This window comes from Haplochromis burtoni, unplaced genomic scaffold (genome assembly GCF_018398535.1).
Source record: "Haplochromis burtoni strain Fernald_Lab_line unplaced genomic scaffold, NCSU_Asbu1 Contig_22, whole genome shotgun sequence".
Taxonomy (NCBI): Eukaryota; Metazoa; Chordata; class Actinopteri; order Cichliformes; family Cichlidae; genus Haplochromis; species Haplochromis burtoni.
The window spans coordinates 2,064,941-2,080,509 of NW_024582383.1; the positions used below are offsets into that span (position 1 = coordinate 2,064,941).

Sequence of the window (15,569 nt, forward strand, 5' to 3'; positions counted from 1 at the left end):
AAATGGGATTATTTTCTACATGTCGGCGCTCTCACTCTCAGCAGAGATCATCATCATCAGCACTTTTCCCCAAGAATTGGTGACTTTTTATAACCTTTTTCGCAAGATTCTTCCCCAAAAAGTGGCTGCAGGGAATATCTATAGACAGTACTGTTATCTATAGACGGAGCTCTTACACCCATTGCTCTCCAGCAGCGATAATAACGCTTAAAAGTATAACTCAGTGCTGCAACATTTCATTCCCTTTTTCGTGATTCTTTTTCAAATTCCCAACTGTGGGAATTCTTGCTTTAGCTCAGAGTGAGGCACACCTTCCAGCAGCACTGAGGCTGAGTTCAGTTTGTGAGAGAGACACTGTGCTGCTTCTAACTTTCCCGCTGAGTGATTTCAATCCAGCTGTTTAACGTGTGTGTATCATTTAGTCAGATGGTAAAATCTGAGCCCATCAGGCTTCGACTTTCCACTGTTCAGGTGTTCAGGACAGATAATCCAAACATAAGAAGAGTTCCAGGGGTTAAGTGGTGCCAAATCAGCACTATTTTAAAGAGTCTTTATCAATATGTCCTTAGTGGCTTCACAACAGCTGATGAAGTATTGAATCCCAATTCACCTCTTTGACAGGACCCTGATAAGTTGCATGGGTCTTTTTCACAGGAACCATTTATTGATTTGAAATCGTCTGCATGCAGAAAAAGGGCTCTTATTAATGTAACATGGGCAGTTTATTATCTCAGGGACAGGGTAATGACCCATGTTCCCAGGGCAGAACTGATCACTTGGTTTCCATCCTTGAATGTATTGATTGACTGTGTCCTGATAGAGACCCTGAAACTACTGTAGCTAAAGAAAGGTAGTATCTGCTTTTTGAGAGGAAACTGAACAAGTCTCTGATGGTTTTTTGTTAGTCTGAATCTGTTTATTGAGGAAAACCAGAACATCTGACAATAATCTTGTAACAGGTGACATAAATGTCATTTATGCTACGAAAGAAGAAAAAAAAGTTCTTATCAGTGTCTTTTAAACTACAATGGCATGAATTGAAACACCAGCTAATTTGCAGCACCTCTACTCCGCTCGGCTGTCTGCCGTTCTCCACAGGTCAGGTCAGCCGAGCGGAGACGTGTTTCGGAGTCGGAACTTGTTAAGTTGGAGCAGAAGGTGTTGGAAATGGAATCGGAGCAAGAGGCAGTCCTTACATCTTTGGGCGAGGAACTAGACGCAGCCTGTCGCAGCCTGGCTAGGAACGGCGAAGACAAGCTCCAGGTATTTCCTGCCTATTACATTTTGTTTGTGTTTTGAATGGCGTTGAATACTGTCAGCTTGCTTTTATACATTCACAGCACATTTGACAAGCACGGATCATTTTCTAAGTAACAATTTAGTCCTGCCAGTCCACATACTCTGGAGAAACGTGTGTAGTCCTTCCGGTCGTTGCTGCACTAGATGCAAACTTAAACAGTCTCTTGTTAGGTTTGCCTCTCTTGTCGGTTCATGCTGGACGGTGTGTGGCAAGAGTAGGTCTCTACAGGCTGGAGTGTTAGTGACAGCAGCAGTCTTGTTTTGTCCCACTGTTTGCTCAGTTGTTGTTAACTGTCAGAATAATAACATTGACTTGTGCTGAAGAGACCTGTTCTTGTATTGTGATTTTGCATAAGGCTGTGTCTTCTGTTTATTTGCCAGTGGCAAGAATAACAACTATTTTGAGAACCTTGGAAAGTATTTTACAGTTGGTTACAAGTTTTACCTGATAATCTTGTGTGTGTTGTTGTTGTGCTTATATAAATGTTGCATGCGTGTGTTACCAGAGACAGAAAGTCCAAAGGAAATACTCGTTATGACTCATCTGTTCTATGTCCGAAAATCCATGATGAACAGACACACATGAAAAAAAGCATGAAAATCAAGCTCAGACTTTCTTTAACGTCACAGAAAGTGCAAAAGATCAAGTTTGCATGTCTTTCATGTTTTTCTACAATGTCCCATCTATTTCAGATGGAAACGTTTCTAAAGCAAATATTTAGCGTAACGTCTGTGACAGGTCAGGTTGACAAGGCTCATTAATAACAACTACGACTGTAGTCTGACAAAGTAAAGGAGCTGAGAAGAGGTTCTGCACAGTGAGACAGGAAATGAAAATGGGGAGAAAAATAGTAGTAGTGAGTGTTGTGGCTCATTGTGTAAATGTGAGCATCTTTGAATGAAGTCTTGAGGAAAATGAATCTAAAAGTGAACTGTGTCATTGCCTTTTAACAGACTGAAGCATCCACGTTCCATACCCCGTATCTTTATTTATCACCCACCTGTACATAACCATGCACCTATAAATCTGCTTATTAGACTGTAAAGCCTCCACACTGCCTACTGAGTGTATTCTTTAACCCCCCCACCCCACCCCCACCACCCACTTCGCTTAAAGCTAGTTTTCCTCTGCTGCTCCAGGCTAATGAACCCTGGCTGCTCTTATCTGCTCTTATAGATTTCTCAAGCTGGTCCTGCAGTGCTGCAGTCAAACATGCGAGCCAACACCTTTCCTCCTCTGTAATCCATGATGCCGAAAGAAGTCAACTTATAGCGATCGGGCTAATGGGGGGATCATTAACGGTTAAAGGGTGGATTAAGTTTCAGCTACCTTATGATACCCTCCTTCCTTCCTTGATTTTAAAAGCACTAAGAAGCAGGAAGTTTGAATGTGGTGTAAAGATATTTAAAGTCCAAGAAAAAACAAACTTTGCTGAATACAACTTTAATTGTAAGACGAGTCAGGCGATATTTTTATGCCAAAATGACTCATATATGGCTTTTCTACTGTATTTGAGCACTGAAAGCACCTTTATGCAAAATGTCTCATTCACCTCTTCATGGTGCTTTGGACACATTAATCAACTAACAAGAATTTAGTGGACAGGTTACGGTTACGGTCAGTGAGACCTCACAAAAGGTTTCAACTGTAAACGTTAACAGGTTGTAGCCAAGAGGTTTAAGGGCCGCGAGAGTTGAGGCTCGGGTGTGAAATTCTTGGTATTCAACGGTTTTATCGGTTTTTATCGTTATTTTTTAACCGTTTTTATCGTTAACTTGGTTTCCCTGGGTCTTTTCCCGTGTGTTATGAATAAATCTTCTCTTTTTTGGTACCGGTACTGGTTTTATTCTGTTGTGTTTATCCGCGACACCTTAAAGGCCGGTCCATGAAAATATTGTCGGTCCGTAGCGCAAAAACTGTTGGGGGCCGCTGAAGTAACAGACAAATATAATATTTCAGTTTCACTCACCAGGACTGCAGGAAAGAATTCCTTGGATGACACGTCATGTTAGTTGTTAGATAATTCCATTAAAACCAATTAAAAAAGGCACCACCAACATGCCTGAGAGCTCCAGTTCAGCGACTTGAACTGTTTGAGGTGACAGATGATGGCAGACACGTGGCACGCCTGTCAAAGTCAAGCCAGTAACTGAGACCTGAGCTGGTATCCTTGTGACCTGTGTGCATAAAGGCCCCGTCTGTAAACATGTCTCTAATTGCTAGTTGGACGTCTGTGGGATTGTCTCTGTGGCCACCAGAACTGCGTCTTTTTGGCACTTCCACATAGGCATCATTTTTTCTTCTTCTCTTTAGTCTCATAATTTACCACAGCATGGCAACACAGTCATTTTGGTTCTTTTCCTTAAACGCTAACCTTGTGAGTCATCTCCTTTTATAATAAACCTCTGTGTGTCTTGTCTTTCAATTGTGGTTTATTTTATGCTCCCACTCTTCTGTTTTGGGCTGAGCTGCATCAAAGATCTGTGTTTAAATCCAACTCGAGACATCTGTCGTTATTTTTTTCTCTCCCTTCCATCTTCTCTCCTCGTCTTTTCATAAACTGTTTAATGAAGAGTAATGCTGGTAATCTCTATGAAAACATCTCTCTGTGTCCTCTCCATTTGCTGTTGGTCTTAACGTCTCTGCCTTTTTGCTTCTCGAAATTCTTCCCAGCTTTTCCGTCGTCACAGTGGGAGGCGCAGCAAACACACTGTAACCAAAGACGCACAGCCACACATTTATTCGCGTTGTGAAAGAGATGTAAACCGGGTAGTCACACATTTAAATTAGCGGTGGCAGATGCTTGGAATCCGCTGCAGTGCTGCTGTGAGGAATAGTGGTGTTTCTTTCACTTCAGGCCTTTCACAGCACTTTCAACTCCCAGCCTACTTGTTCAGTTTTTCAACAGTTTCACCTCCTTTTTGTCTGCTACTCTGCCGTGTGGCCTTTGATGTTTTTGAAAAAAGTAAAGAGAGCGTGAGCGAGAAGCGCAGAGGCATGTTTTATCCTCCCACACAGTCACATGCTCTGGTGTATGGCTGTACGCTCCCTGAGACGGGGACCTCTGCACAGCGGTGCTCTGTTGCCGTACTTTGAGCTGCCGTGGCAACAACTTGGGAGATGCGTTTTTGTTTGTATCTGGTTTTGAGTGGCAGCTTGAAAACGCTGCCTGACACCTGCGCGGTGACGACGTTGCTCGCCAAGGCGCAGGACAGAAAGGGTCCAAAAACTCCTGCTGTGTGTTTTCCATGTCTGTTGATCATGTGTAAACACCTTGCCACAAGGGTGTACTTGAAAAAAGGGTTCTGCTTTTGTCTACTTTGTTCATTGCTGTGTGTGAGTTCGTCCATGTGAATTCATGTTTGTTATATCTGCTGGCTTTCTTTTTTTTCCTCGGTAGGTGGCAGGAGGGGGTATGCTTTCACGTTGTTAGCAGAGTGGGTGGGTAAGTCTGTATAAACACGCTCAAAAAGCTATTTGAAAAGGTTTGTCAAGGAGAGTGGAGTGGGGTGGGGTTTTGTTTTGTTTTTACCTTTATAAAATCCATTGGAGTGTGTTATCACTCTACCAGTCATGAAACGTCTAAAGAAATGTTTTTGTGCCATCAGAAGGCACAGGAGGGCTTTTCTGTTTTGGATGAAGGGAAAACCCCAGTTTTCCAAAACGTGGTACTGCAGCTTTCACGGCCATTGGAGCCTAAAAAAGCTTGGGATCATAATCTAAAACTATAGTTCCTGTTTTAAATGAACGGGCACTTATTGACAGAATGCATTTCCCTATTTTCACTGTCTGTGTGTGTGTGGGGGGGCTGTTAGTAATTAATATGGTCATCTCAAGCACCGGCTTGGGCTATAAGCACAGAAGCCCCACCCCCTTGCTGTGAGACCCTCTGTTTGTATGGGCCAGCCAATCAGAGGAAGGAGAGGACAGCCATTTTTTTTCCGGGGAAACAAACAACAAGCACTCTGGGAGGCAGCTCATTCTATAGACAGTGCTTATTTTTAAGGGAATATTATTGTATTATGTGTATATTCATTTTGTTTTCTTCTGTTTTTAAAATGCTTTTACTACTAAGAAGTCTGTGAGTCTGCAGTAATAAAGGTAGCAATGGCAGCTGTTGAGAAATGATGACTCAAACATTATGTAGGAGTAAAAGGTATTTCGACATGATTAACTTTAACTTGTTCTAATATCATCCTATAGTATATTTGGCTACAACGTTTTATTAGGATTCATTCAAAACGTTTTGAGCGATTGTGTTTATAAACAGATGACGTGCACACAAATGCTGCCAGAAACATCCTCAGCAGAGGTAACAATGCATGTAAAGTTACTTAGTGCAGGCTAAAGGCTGCAGCTGGTGCAGGGATTTTAATACAGGTTTGTGAATGATTGTGTTAGGATGAGTTGTGGAATGTACAGACTTTGAAATGTAGAAATTAAAAATAACAGTTGTTTTGTTTTATTAGTTTTTGTTTTTTGTTGCTATTTGTTTCCAAGGAAACGAAGGAATTACAATTCCTTTGTTTCCAAGGAAACAAAGGAATTGTAATTCCTTAAAAACAACAACAACAACAACTTAACACTATCTGTGAAGAAAGTAGCAGCAGCGCAATATTGATGAAACACAAGTGATAAATGTTGGCCGATACTGATGTCGAGCTGGTAATACCTTAATGGACTGTGTTAGCCTCAGTGAGCTCTTCATCTATTTGGCTTTTTTTAAGCTTTACTTTGATGACTTTTATAACCTGCAGCATCAGACTCTGTTTTATGTTGTATTTAATGCTAAATAGCAAAGGATGAAAGGCTAACCAAAGATGTCGAACACTGTAAACATGCTGCAGTGTTTATAACCGTACTAGAATACTGATGTTATCTTTTATCTTCAAGCAGCACTGTGCTTAAGTACTAACCTTGTTTTTGCTCCCGATTAACCATCAGCAGAGACAGGAGAGACAAATCCCCCATTAACAGCCAAATAAGAAAAAGCAAAGTTGAATTTGGCGTGAACCTAAAGCGGCCATGAGGTTAAGAATTGTGTCACATGACCACATCATCTTTTGGTTCTCTGTCATGAGTGTGTTATTCTTCCTTTATGCGAGGGGGGGGTTATGCATTGTGAAACATATCGCTGTGATTGAAATGCAACCCCAGTGGCTATTAAAGACATATCGATCATATTCTATACATAGAAATGCAGAAACTTAAATGTGGCTCAGCACAGCCAAATCTAATTAGCATGCACATGAATTCACCACCTCATGTGTAACAAAGAGATAAAGAAGCATGAGAGGGATTATTAATCTTTGCTGACAACTCCACATGTGCAGCTGGCACATTTCAGCAGCTGCATAGCACTTGGCAGAGGTGTGCTCTCAACTGAGTGTCGTCTAGTTATGTGACTGCGTTTATCTGTGTCTATCTTTTTGCCTTAAGAGTGTGTGTGTGTGTGTGTGTGTGTGTGTGTGTGTGTGTGTGTGTCAGCAGTCATTAGGACTTGGCAGGCAGTCAGTTTGTATTGCTGATGCTGACAAGCTTGTCTGGGAAAGATTGGAACATACTCCCTGAGCTCGTTTTTATGACACGCACTAACTGTGTGTGTGTGTGTGTGTGTGTGTGTGTGTGTGTGTGTGTGTGTGTGTGTGTGTTGTGTCATAAGCTGTTTAACATGCGCACGCCAATTTAAGTTGGCAGAGGCCCCTCTTCACTAAAGTTAAGAGTTTTGACAGGAGGCTGTTCGATCTGGTTCCTGTCCTCTTGTTTGTCCATCTGCATTTTGATTCACTTGCTGTCTATCCAACTTAACTTCGCCTTGTCCTACAGCATATACACGTAACAGCAACAGGAAAGTTTGCTTTTGTATTTATTTGCTTGTTTTTGTAATTTTCTAACAGGCAATTTCTCAGAGACCTGAACTGGTGAAGGACTCGCACCGCTGGCTGGCTGAGACTAAGGTTTGATTCAGCTTTTGTCCCTGGAGAGAACCATTCTTACACACACAAATAATACAGTCAAGACATAGTGAAGATTTTTGTTTTAACAAGGGATTATATACAATATTAACATAAGGGTTTGCCAGAGTTGGCTTAAAACTAATTTGCATCTGCAGTTCTTTGCCAGGTTACATGGCGAAGATCACAAACGTAAATCACAAAACAAACAAAGCGTCCGCACACCTATGAGAAAATAGACATCAGTGTTCATATTCTGTGAGTTTTTAAAGCTGGTGTTAGAGCTGCAGTTCTTAATGAAAAAGAAAGCAGAGGGATGAAAACGTACAGCGCAGTCTTAAGTTGAAGATAACCTTGTAGATTTGACAGATTCTGCTGTGCGAAAGTTTAAAAAATGAGGCGGTGGAGGAGCTGCCAGACCGTTTAAGATCTTTAATACCAAACACATCTCGGAAAATGATTTCATATTTTTCAGACTCATTAAATGACGTCTCGCCAGACTTTTTTGTCCAGTTTTTTTAAGGGTTTTTTTTATAAAGAGACTCCTGTGCTTTAGTGACTGTTTCCTCAGTTTGTCTCCAACATGCTAAACAACATGAAATATGGGCAAGATGGAAAGTGTGAGCAGCATGCAGTCAGAGGCAGCCTCTAGTTATCTGGCTTTACCTCATTTGACAGAAACGTGTGCATTTTCTTAATAAGTTGCTAAGAGTTCTGAACAACAATGGTTGAGTAGTTAAAACCTCAATTACCAAAACTGCACGAAGTCTTTCATGTCTGGATAAAACTGCTTTAAGCGATGCCAAAAATGTCTTCATGCCAGGAAAGCCCTCCACCATAGATGTGGAGAGATATTTGTGCAAACATTTACTGTGGTATACACTTCTCAGAAAACTATGACGCTTCATGTTGAACTATTTTGCTGTGCACCAATGTGTGCTTAGAGTTTGTAATAAATGTCAGTGTCATTCGAATGTCAATGAAAGTCAGATAAGAGTTGAGATTTACCAGGTTCCCCAACAATAGCTGTAAATTAAACCTCTCACAGACGTGCAGCCATATCTTGTTATCATCGGTGCTTTTATATCAGTTATCAGTTTCCATGATGTTCTCGCGGGGCTCATGCGACAGAGGAGATGCTCGCTGTCGTCCTCTGCCCTTTTAGCTGCCACCTGCCTTTCTCCGAGACAAATCAATCCCCGTTTATTGTTGTAAACTTTCAAAAGAAATGTGTAATTAAGGCTGTGGCTGTGATGCATGATACCGTGTTAAAATGTGTTTGCACAATTTGTAGTGTTTATCACTGTAATGTATCTCCTGTCAGAAATTCTCTCAGAGTAATGTGCATTTACAAGAGTAAAACGCTGGAGAACAAGGGAGGTAATTAGCTCCCTTGTTAAGAGTTTTTATGGTAGTATAATGTAGGTATGATTTACAGGCTTACAGTGCACAGTTGGAATAACAATTGAACCAGTCATTTGGCTCTGCTGTGGAAGCCTGTTGTAGGAAACAGTAAATTTACACCGCTGTGCTCATTTTGTGTGGTTCGGGTTTTTTTCTGACGTGACTTTACAGCCTGTGTCTGGATTCAGCTAAAAGACAAAATGAAAAAATAATAATGTTGAGATTTGAGCTGAATTATCAGCAGAGCTGTAAACTGCCAGCTTAGACAGGAAAACGCCTTTGAAAGTAATGAAAAATTAAGTTGAAATGATTTGGCTGCACAGGGAAAATAAGGATCAGGAAGTTTTGTCCTCTTAATTAAACTCCTGCTCAGTGTCCTTTGCATTGATTAGCGTGCAGGATTCTGTTAGAAAACCCAGAAAATCCCTTTTCATGTTCCAACCTGTGTATTAAATGTAGTGTGTCATGGTGGGGCCTGAGGCTGGCTGGCCTGATCCCCTCCACAGTTTTCAGACTAACTACAACAATGTTTGTATTTATTAAACCAACCAGACCAAGCTGCGCTGGCTGTGTGAGGAGGTGCGTGAGCGCGACACTAGAGAACAGCGCCTGAGGAGACAACATCAGCAGACCAGGGATCAGTTGAAGGCCCTCAGGCAAAGCCGCGACTCAGAGCAGAGAGCTCTCCTGCAGCGCCTGGACCAACAGGAGAAGCTGATGCACTCTCTCAGCACTGAAAAGAAAGGTAGAATCTAATTGGAGAAACGCCTTCATGTTGATTTCACTCACACTCGGGATGCCCCTGCACAGCATCAGGCGACACAAATCACAGTCATTCTGCCTGTAAAGGCAGCTAGCAGCTGTTAGAGTGCACAGGATGAGAAGTCCTTTAGTTCTTCATGCTCTCAGCATTCATGAGGGTGAGAAGTTGTACTTATCATAGCCAGCTCTCCATGAAAGTCTCCTCTCTCTCTAATGGTTCCTTTTGATTAACACAGCTGTCAGACTCCAATCTCCCGTTTTCATCCTCTCACATTTACATGTAATCACACCATCATTAAGAAAGTAATTCAGTGCAGGCGTGTGACAGAAGTGTTTTTGTTACTCACTGTTTGTTGTGTTTTGCTGTAATGGATGCTGGTGAAAATGACTGTGTGTGTGTCTGAATCATTGTTTTTTGTTTGTTACGATGGGTCTGACTGTTTGTAGTTGCAGATGTTTGAGAAAGAATCTTAATGGTTTGTGAACTTTGAGCCTCGCGTGGAAAGATGACTTGTTTTTCCCAATGTGAGCCCCATTTTTGACTGAATTTCTCCTAATGAGCTGTAACTGGCAGAGGAAGAGAAGCTTGTTTTCAGCGCTTCGTCTGAACAATACGGGGAAATGAACCTAATTTGTGTTCCATTACCAGAGATCTAAAAGACACAGGGGGACTGGAGACAGCTGGATAGCTGGGTATGGTCAAGGAGATGGAAACAGAGCTAGCTATCTGTTTACATTTTTCTTTTCTTTCGAGTAAAGTGATTGGACAATTCAGTTAATGATACACGCAAGATCATTTCGATCACCTTTGGAATCAGCTCCTCCCGTCTCTGGATCAGCAGTTTGAGTCTGCACTGCAGGCAGGAGCAGCGATGTGGTCTCTTTAGTAGTTAGAGTAATCTTTTGTCACAGCAGCAGTATCTGAGTATTGAAGGTGTGGATTTTTATCACCTCTGCTATGAACTCTTCTTCTCAGTAACGGCTGTAATTACATGGTGCATTTTGCAACTATATCCTCAACCATGCATTATGGTAAATACTAATTAATGAATATTCTCAAAGGGGGAGCTGTATTCTCGTGAGCTCTGAGAGCTGCTTGTTTTTATCTCAACACATTAGCCATTATTGCCAGCACTCAGCGGAGACATTGTGTGGTGTACGGGATTTGTGTCAGATTGCGGTTGCGGTTTGTGTATTTTTCCTAAGACCTTTCATCACTTGTGCAGTGCTCCCTGTCGGCCCTTTCCCTTAAAAACAGGTCTGCAGTGTATGTGTGGAAACAGCTGTTCTAGTATTACAGCTCCTCCTGCAGCTGAGACGGGGCTGGACGTGTCGGTCAGCGGAGACACTGAGCTGTGAAAACGTAGCGTCTGTCACAGTTACATGTTTCAGATCATCAAACCAGTTTTTAGATTAGTAAAGAGAGCTCGAGTAAATACGATGATTTTGAACGCATGGCATTAAAAACTGTAATTCTGTTAAATTAAAACCACAGAAGCTCATATTTCATGGCTTTTCCTAAAATGGGCTTATTGATAAAGTACTGAAATTTGGGGTGTGTGGGGGGTAAAAAAAATATGAACTTATACTTAGAACAACCAAAGACGCTGCTGTGAAATTACCGATTACCTAACATCACAATGGTTTACACACATTTTTTAAACTTTAAGGCTTCCAAGATTAGCTGGATGTGATTCATAAATATGTAACTACAGTTGCTAAATATAAAGAACATAAATAAATCCAGATCAGAGCAGCTGATCGAGGTGACGAGGTCGCAGGTTTGGTGATCAGAGGCAGACGTGAACTAGATGATAAACTTTGACTCTTCTACTTTTACAGTAATTAATAAAAAATATGTTTCTTACATTTTTGTGGCTAACTGTGAGGTCAGATTTAAAAAGGAGGCAATCAGCTGTTCAGTCGTTGTCACAGTGTTTATTGTAGCTCAGCTACAAACGTGTAGCTGAGCTACATCCAGAATAAACTTAACTCTTCATAATGTTCTTTCTCTGTAATACTTCAATTATTTGCTAGTTATTCCGTATACTTATTATCACTTATTAGTTAATTGTTTTGCCCTGTTTAACTTTATAATCTGTAATGAAATTATCAAAATCATTTATAAAACTAATGAAAACCCTCAAAATGTTATTTTAATACTCGTTTTGTTGAATCTTAAATTTAATTTCAATCTTAAATTTCAATAATTAGAAGGAAATTAGTAACTGAACTTCTTCAAGAAATGATTTATTTGCCATTAGTGCTGTGGTAGGATGGAGTCAAAATTAGCCCTCCTGGTGCTTCTTATGAGTTAGGGTATAATGGCAGTTCTAGTGTCAGGGGAAGCTATTCAGACTAAGCTGGATCTGTGTGAAAATGTAATCGCCCCATAAACCTAATAACTGGTTAACTCGCGATAAGTGGCAATGAGTCTTTGAGATCACTGTGGAGGAATTTAGTCCACTCTCCTTAGCAGAATAGTTTGAATTCAGCCACATTGGAGGGTTTCCCAGAATGAACGGCATCTCCATCAGAATGAAGTCCAGACTAGTGTGCTCCACTTGTGGATTATTGTCCTGCTGAATAATCCAATCAATCTTTAGGGCATTAAAACTACCTGGATTTTCTGGTGGAGAGCAGAATTCATGTTTCCATCGATTACAGCAAATCATCCAGGTCCTGAAGCTGCAAAGCAGCCCCAGAGCATCACACTACCACCACCATGTTTCACTGTTGCTATGATGTTTTATGCTACTTACACTTATGCTACATACCTTTTAGAAAATACAGCTTTTATTTTGTCAGTCTTCAGAATCAAGATGTTTTTGGCAAATGTGAGTCGAGTGAACTTTCCCATGGATGTCACTTTTGCCCAGTCTGTCTCTGTTTATGGTTGAATCACAAACATTGACCATGGGGAAGCAACAGTAACATTATTATGTACATTATCTTTCTTTTACTGTTTCAGTAAAAGAAATCATTGAACCAGCGACAGCCAGTGATCATAATTAAACCTGTTTGGTGCTACAATCAACAAACATAAGCAGTTTGTCGCTCATTTACCTGTCGGGGTAAAAATAATCCATCAGCACTGCACAGCACCAAGCTGTGTTTGGATTAGTGTTCATCACATGACCAGAATGTAATCAGTATAAAACAAATCATCTTTTCTTGTGTTCTTGGAGGTTGAATGTCAGAAAATCACTATAATATTTTTTATTATTACTACGTACATTTAAATGGTTTGGTCTCAGAATCTGTATCATTGTTAACTAAAACCCAAGCAGGCTTGTGTTTGAAACAACAGTCAAAAGGCAAAATATAGTAAGTGAGCAGCTCGTGAATGACAACAGCATCCTGTTACACTTAAACTGCAAAATGATGCAATTAGCAATAGTTGTCTCCATCAAGAAGCTGTATTGGTTTCAGATATTAAAAACATCCAGCACCTGCACAGGTGGACCAGGCATCACAATAGAAGCTAGTATTATTTGGCCTGGCCTTACACAGCTCATATGGACCACAGATATTACTGTGACATCTGACAACTCGCTCATCAACTGCACCATCTCTTCTTACACACTGATGTCATTCCAGAGCTGCTGGAGAGAAGTCGCAAGAAAGAGGAGGAAATGAGAAGCCTTCAGGTTAGTGTAAAATATATATAATATGGTTAGTTTGTGTTTAAGTTGCCAAAGTGCTGTGCAGAAGTCTTGAGCCACCCATCGTTTCTCTTAACTTTACAGGGAAAATGTGGAATAGGTGCAGAGACCCATTGGAACATATGCAAACATACATGGAAATACAGCAATAAGACAAACCGAGTTTGTACGATTCTACATGCTTGAAAGTCGGTCAGTATTTTGTTGTGACCATCTTTATTCTTCAGCACAGCCTGAACTCTCTTATCATTTATTTAAGTCGTCTTCAGGAACACAGTGTGTTTTGCTATTATGATATGCTTTTACTGAATAGGCAGTGTGTCTGGGGATCATTGTCATGCTGGAAAATGAAGCCATTACAAACTATTGCTAAAGAAGTCTTAATTAAAAATAGATAAAAACAATTTTAAAATAAAGTATGGCTCCTTGGAAGCTAAATATAAAGAAATTAATTGGAGACTCAAGATTTTTGCACAGTGCTGTATGTCTGGGTTTTGGTCATCTGAGCTCTCTGAGGGTGTGTTACAAACATTACTTCACAGCTGTAGGCCTGACAGACTCCTTGCTGCCGAGCTTGGACAAGTAGCTAATTACTGCGGACAAGATGGCTCGGAGTTTAAAAGCCACTCGAGGCCTTGTTTCTGTCTTTCAATACTGCAGCAGCTACACTTGGCAGGACACCAACCCACCTAGTCTCAAGTGGACTGGTCCTTTATTCACTATTAAACAGCAAGAAACACACGCACACACACAGGCAGCGAACCGTCTGAGAAGAGACCGTCTAGCTCTGTGTGACTGTGCACGGAGTCTGCGGGCTCATCTGTGGCTGCATAATGGCACCTGCCAGAGCTTGTGCACCGTTTTAGACACCACCGAGCTTTTAATTATGAAGGATGAGGAGACAGAGATGTAAAAAGGAGTGAAGGACGTAGAGTTTAAAAAAAAAAAAGAAGTTGGGGGTGGGCTGAGGCGGAAAAAAAGTCCCCCTGTTAGAAACCATCAACACATTACAGGCACAGGGGGAGAAGCAGTCGGTTGGAGGGAAGAGCAGGTGTGCGTTTGAGTGGCAGATAAGAGGCATAGCATCACTTATGCATCGTTAGAGAGGGAACATCAGTCAGGAGCTGGATGAGCGGCGAGAGCGGTTTGTCTTTGTGCGAGTGTGTCGGTGTGTGTGATAAGAAGTCTGTTGTGTGCTACAGACTCTCCCTAGCCCCTGCATTTCATTCCCTTGTTACCCGTTTGTTGGAACACACTATTTCTCTCTTTTGTCAATTTGTTCCTCCTACACACGCTAACACAAACACGTGGTTTCTCTGCTCAGCCACCATTTTGAGCCGTTCCCCGGACTCACTGTCTGAAATATTATATGCATTTAAAGACCAGTGCTACAGTTCAGTAATGTTACTGTGTTTGTGTTTTCTTTAGGACCATGTTTTGGATCTGGAGATGGTAAGATTTGATGTTTTACATCATTTTTCTGTTATTATTATTTTTTCCCAGGTTTTCAGCTGTATTTGGCTCAGCCGTGTAGGCAGGTTCACCTAAGGCTGTGTTTGCCCAGCAGCCCATAGAGGCTAACACAGAAAATGATTTCTTTAGTCAAGGCTCAGAGCTCTGTTAATCATCATCACTCTTTCTGATGAGGTTAAGAACCAGGCTGCACTGACAATGCAGCATCGACCTCACCATCCGAACGGTTAACGTCTACCACTAACATCTCTAATAAGCTATTACGTGTCAGCCAGAAATTAATTAGCACTGCTGAAAGAGTGTATTGACCCAATCACTTATTACTCTCTTTAAAAAAATAAATAAACGAAGCCACCCAAGCCACGCTGTCCATCCATCACTATTATGCAGCATGCTTGTCTACTTCAGGCTTCAATTAGCTGTTACAAGAAAGAAGGAAGAAATAGCCGGACCGCCAACATCATTTTTGCTTACTGCAATCACAAAGTGGCAGGACACATCGACCCATCTGTCACCAGCCTGGGAAATGGGGACCATCAAGTAAATCTTACTTGTATGTCAGCGTGCCATTCAGCGTAGCAATCAGTGTGACGCCTTGTAACAGCCAGCTCTTTTGATGCTTAAATGCTCCATCTGAATGTGAACAAAAGGCTATTGAAGGTACAGTGAAGAGATGAATAGAAGGGCGTGCAGCTAGAGTAGTACTTAATTAAAGATGGTGCTGAGTGTGTTGTAACAAGTCCTCAATTAGCTTTTGAATTGACCAAGCAGTATGACATCATGTCTGTTTAAAGGTACAGTCAGTAACTTTTTGAGGTTCTTTTACAGGAAAAAGAAGGTTACTGTACTCATACATATCCATAAAATTGTGTGTAATTAATCTTCTAACAAACTGATTTCATCTCAGAAACTTATAATGAATCTATTAAAAACACAGAGGGGTTGCAGTTTGTGGATGCCATCATGTTCCTCCACCATGTTTGAGTACGGTGCCCAGGAAGGACGTCTAAC

At 41.2% G+C, this 15,569-nt stretch overlaps 1 protein-coding gene across 5 annotated transcripts in view; it reads left to right on the forward strand.

Moving 5' to 3' along the window:
• The window catches only part of LOC102310496 (centrosomal protein of 128 kDa), a 45,048-nt gene that overhangs the window by 21,602 nt on the left and 7,877 nt on the right, over positions 1–15,569 (forward strand). For 4 of the 5 annotated variants that reach the window (XM_042218684.1, XM_042218686.1, XM_042218685.1 and 1 more), the window contains 5 exons: positions 1,099–1,263; positions 7,198–7,257; positions 9,211–9,403; positions 13,021–13,070; positions 14,514–14,537. In XM_042218684.1, the coding sequence (XP_042074618.1) occupies positions 1,099–1,263; positions 7,198–7,257; positions 9,211–9,403; positions 13,021–13,070; positions 14,514–14,537 (492 nt within the window). Of the gene's footprint in view, positions 1–1,098; positions 1,264–7,197; positions 7,258–9,210; positions 9,404–13,020; positions 13,071–13,169; positions 13,278–14,513; positions 14,538–15,569 lie in introns of all 5 variants that reach the window. The other variant, XM_042218687.1, reaches the window with a different exon arrangement.